The sequence below is a fragment of the Lithobates pipiens genome, unplaced genomic scaffold (genome assembly GCF_037356315.1).
Source record: "Lithobates pipiens isolate NorthernLeopardFrog02 unplaced genomic scaffold, aLitPip1_a1.2 Scaffold_18, whole genome shotgun sequence".
Classification (NCBI taxonomy): domain Eukaryota; kingdom Metazoa; phylum Chordata; class Amphibia; order Anura; family Ranidae; genus Lithobates; species Lithobates pipiens.
In genome coordinates this window covers 607,566,911-607,571,129 of record NW_027507758.1, presented here as the reverse complement: position 1 = coordinate 607,571,129, position 4,219 = coordinate 607,566,911, and the positions used below count along the sequence as shown (strand labels likewise).

Sequence of the window (4,219 nt, the reverse complement as noted above, 5' to 3'; positions counted from 1 at the left end):
CACACTGGCGGCAATTGATGGGGCACACTGGCAGCAATTGATGGGGCACACTGGCGGCAATTGATGGGGCACACTGGCGACAATTGATGGGGCACACTGGCGGCAATTGATGGGGCACACTGGCGACAATTGATGGGGCACACTGGCGACAATTGATGGGGCACACTGGCGGAAATTGATGGGGCACACCGGCAGCAATTGATGGGCACAGTGGCTGCGCTTGATGGGCACAGTGGCTGCAATTGATGGTTTTTTTTTTTCAGTTTGTTTGCGCACCCCCCTCAAAAAGGAATTTGAGCACCAGCTGCCACAGAAGTCCCGTATTCAATGCTTTTCCAGTGCTTTCCTGTATTTGGTCAGGCTGCACCCTGCATGGGTGCAATCTCTAAGCACACCTCTATCAAGCATGCAGGCTACACAGAGGGTTCATGAATCAAACCATTTCAAATATCCCTATGCATGACAAAGCGATGAGCAGGAAAGCTGTATATCTGTAAAATCATGGACAGTGTGATCAGCAGATCTCTCCCCTCCCTTCACTCCCTTTTGTTCTGAGCACAGAGCTATATCAATATATCCTCCTCCTGACCCCCTCCTTCTGACTCCCTCTCAGAAGACCCCCTTCCCCTCCCTCTGACACTCAGCTACTTAGCTTTGTTTCTCTCTTCCGCAGTCAGCGATGGCGTTCTCCGATGCGTGGAAGGAGCTGGACTGTTCCATCTGTCTGAACATTTATACCAATCCTGTGACTCTGAAATGTGGACACAACTTCTGCCAGGTCTGTATAAAAGGTGTTCTGGATACGCAGGGGAGATCTGGAGTTTATCGCTGTCCTGAATGCAGAGATGAGTACCGGGAGCGACCTGAACTTGGCAGGAACACAACACTGCGCAATATAGTGGAGAGCGTCCAATCTACCGAGCCGGAGAAGAACCAACAACAGGTCTGTACGTACTGTATTCACTCTCCTGTACCTGCTGTTAAATCTTGTCTGCTGTGTGAAGCTTCTCTGTGTGATGACCATCTGAGAGTCCACAGCAAGTCATCCCAACATGTCCTATCTGACCTCACCACTCCCCAGAAGAACAGGAAATGCTCCATCCATGAGAAGATCCTGGAGTATTACTGCACTGAGGACTCGGCCTGTCTCTGTGGGTCCTGCAGGCTGCATGGAGACCATCAGGAACACCAGGTGGAGGCACTGGAGAAGGCCTTTGAGAAGAGGAAGGAGAACCTGACCAATGCATTGCAGCAGTTGGTGAAAAAGAGAGAGGAGATGGAGGAAAGCATTAAGAGTCTGCAGAAGTACAAGATAAAAGTGCAAGACAATGCAGACGGTGTAACCAAGAAAGTCATCGCAATATTCAGAACCATGATGAGACAACTGGACATCATGGAGAGAGGAATTCTTAATAAGATCTCTAGGCAGGCAGAGAAAGTCTCATTCCCAGCCTCTGATTTAATTCAGGATCTGGAAAGAAAGAAGGACGAGCTGTCCCGGAAGATACATCACATCGAGGAGATATGTAACCTGACCGATCCACTGAATGTTTTACAGGAATCAGACAAAGTTGACTTGTGTGATAATGAGGATCGAGATGAGGAGGACAAAATAAGACGTGATCAAGTCCTTCATGATGGGGGGGAACTGGATATGGTTGGGATTTCACGCCTGTTATATGCAGAATTATCTGCTATAATAAAATGGGTATACGGGGGGATCTATATACCAGAACCTACAGATATATCACTGAATGCAGACACGGCTCATAATTACCTATATATCTCAGATGATAAGAAGACCGCACACATGATGAATAGAAATTTGAATCGCCCTAATACACCGGAGAGATTTCAGGTCTACCAAGTAGAAAGTAGTAGTAGTTATGATCATAATCTATGCAGGAGAATTCCAGAATACAAGGATGTGATATCTCCTCAGGTGATGAGCAGTCAGAGTTTCTCCTCAGGGAGACATTACTGGGATGTGGATGTTGGGGGATCAACACACTGGAGAGTCGGGATGTGTTACCCCAGTATGGAGAGGACAGGAGAAGCGTCAGAGGTTGGAAATAATGAGAAGTCCTGGTGTCTGGAAAGAACCCGTGATACATTTTTATTGAAACAAAACATGCACGCGTTCTATATAGTGGAAAACCTCCCGATACACAGAGTCCGGGTGCGTCTGGATTATAAGGCAGGCCGTCTCTCTTTTTTCAAGTTGGATATTCCAATCCTTCACATCTACACCTTCACTGACATCTTCACTGAGCCCCTCCATGCTGTGGTGTATGTGGGGGAAGGTTGTATAAAGATAGGTGGGGGGTGAGACATATGACAGATCTGCACTAAGACTGGTGACATCACAGTAAGGTTGATTATGATTGGTGGGATCTTTCAGTATGTGGGAGTAAAGTGGCGGGTTTAGGCTACTGCTGTGTCACCTATCTTTCGAACAACCATAAAATTCCTGATATGGTTATTGATACATTTCTTTTTAGACTACATTTCTCTGCATGCCTCAGAACATGGCTGTGAAAACTGTTCAAACCCTTAATGCCTAAAACCTTAACACTTGCCCTGGTTTTGGAACTTGTGTTAGTAAAACTGTACTTATAATCGCAACTACCTATGCCACTGGGGTACTTTATATTGTGCTATCATTCCAGGAACTCCCCCCTTAATGAGCTTCTATGTTATGTAAGAATCCCTTTTCATTTATTGGCAATATGCATCATGTGTAATACCAAAATCGTAATGCATTATGGGAATGCTCACAATATAGATAATTTTACTTGTAAGTACTGCCTTATGTAATACAGATATAGCTCCCCCTCCCTACTATGATGTCATTTCATACCGGTGGGTTCCTTTTTTTTTTTTAAGGTAATCTTTGGTACCCCCACATATGTTTGTGCCCTCCTGGGGAGGACATTTACCTGAGGCCCTTAGGTCAACCCCCCAGACTTGTTCTTGCATGGTATCGACTGTACAGCCATACTGATGTGCGCCTACAATATATAAGTTGGATATGTTATGTGATACTGTCAAAATTATGTAGTGTTTCTCATCTGTTAATGTTTAAAGTGTAATGCCTTGTACACACGGTCGGACATTCCGTCAACAAAATCCGTCGGATTTTTTCAGACAGATTTTGTCCAAAACTGGTGTTGCATGCACACGGTCGGACAAAGTTGTCGGAAAATCCGATCGTTCGGAACGTGATGACGTTCATTCATTACGATGGAACTATGTTGAGGCTAGTAGCCAATAGCTTTGGTCTTGTAATTTTGATCTGAGCATGCGTGGCACTTTGTCCGATCGGAATTCTCTACAAACGATCGGAAAAAGTCTGATCCGACTTTTGCCGTAAAATTTCAGATCCTGCTCTCAAATTTTTTCCACCGGAATTTCAGATGGAAAACGTCCAATAGAGCCCACACACGATCGGATTTTCCGACAATATAATCCGATCGGACCTTTTCCGTCAGAATTTCTGACCGTGTGTACAGGGCCTAAAGTCAAGCCTAAAGCTAAAATCCTTGCATCTACTGGCATCCATGATCTAGCACTAAACTATCTAGCCCTGTAAAGATGGAATCGGTATACATACCTTTTCTGAAGCTGGTTTCCAGCAGAGGAAGCTCTGCAAAGGACACGGCCGACAACGGCTGTGAAATGGATGGGGAGTGACGTCACCCATAGACTTACTATGGGGCTTACATTGTCGGCTGTGTCCTCTGCACCCACCTCCACAGCAAAGCCGCGGCTGACAGCTCAGTGTGGTTTTGGGCCGGAGAGGCTTCAGAAAAGGGGTGTGTGTGTGTGTGTGTGTGTGTGTGTGTGTATATATATATATATATATATATATATATATATATATATATATGAATATATATATATATATGAATCGGGGCACAAATTTTCAAGTGGTTCTTGTGGTGGTAGCGCTACATATAGGTGTGCTTGTCCAAATCCAAAGGTCAACGCGTTTCATAAACAGTGTAGCTTCCTCTGGACTGTGGGGTATGGAGGCTATTGTTTTTAAGGTAGAAGTCCACGCTAAAACTAAAATCCCTGCCTCTACAGACATCCACAATCTAACACTAACCTATCTAGCCCTGTAAAAAAGAAATCAGTATATATATATAATATACTGATTTCTTTTTTACAGGGCTAGATAGGTTAGTGTTAGATTGTGGATGTCTGTATACTGATT

General features: G+C 44.7%; 1 protein-coding gene across 1 annotated transcript; it reads left to right on the top strand.

Annotated features, from left to right (window-relative positions):
• Positions 1–267: 267 nt before the first annotated feature.
• LOC143989231 (tripartite motif-containing protein 75-like) lies at positions 268–3,841 on the top strand. Its single transcript, XM_077489290.1, has one exon. The coding sequence runs from the start codon at positions 680–682 to the stop codon at positions 2,327–2,329; it is 1,650 nt and encodes a 549-aa protein (XP_077345416.1). The 5' UTR covers positions 268–679; the 3' UTR covers positions 2,330–3,841.
• Positions 3,842–4,219: the final 378 nt, after the last annotated feature.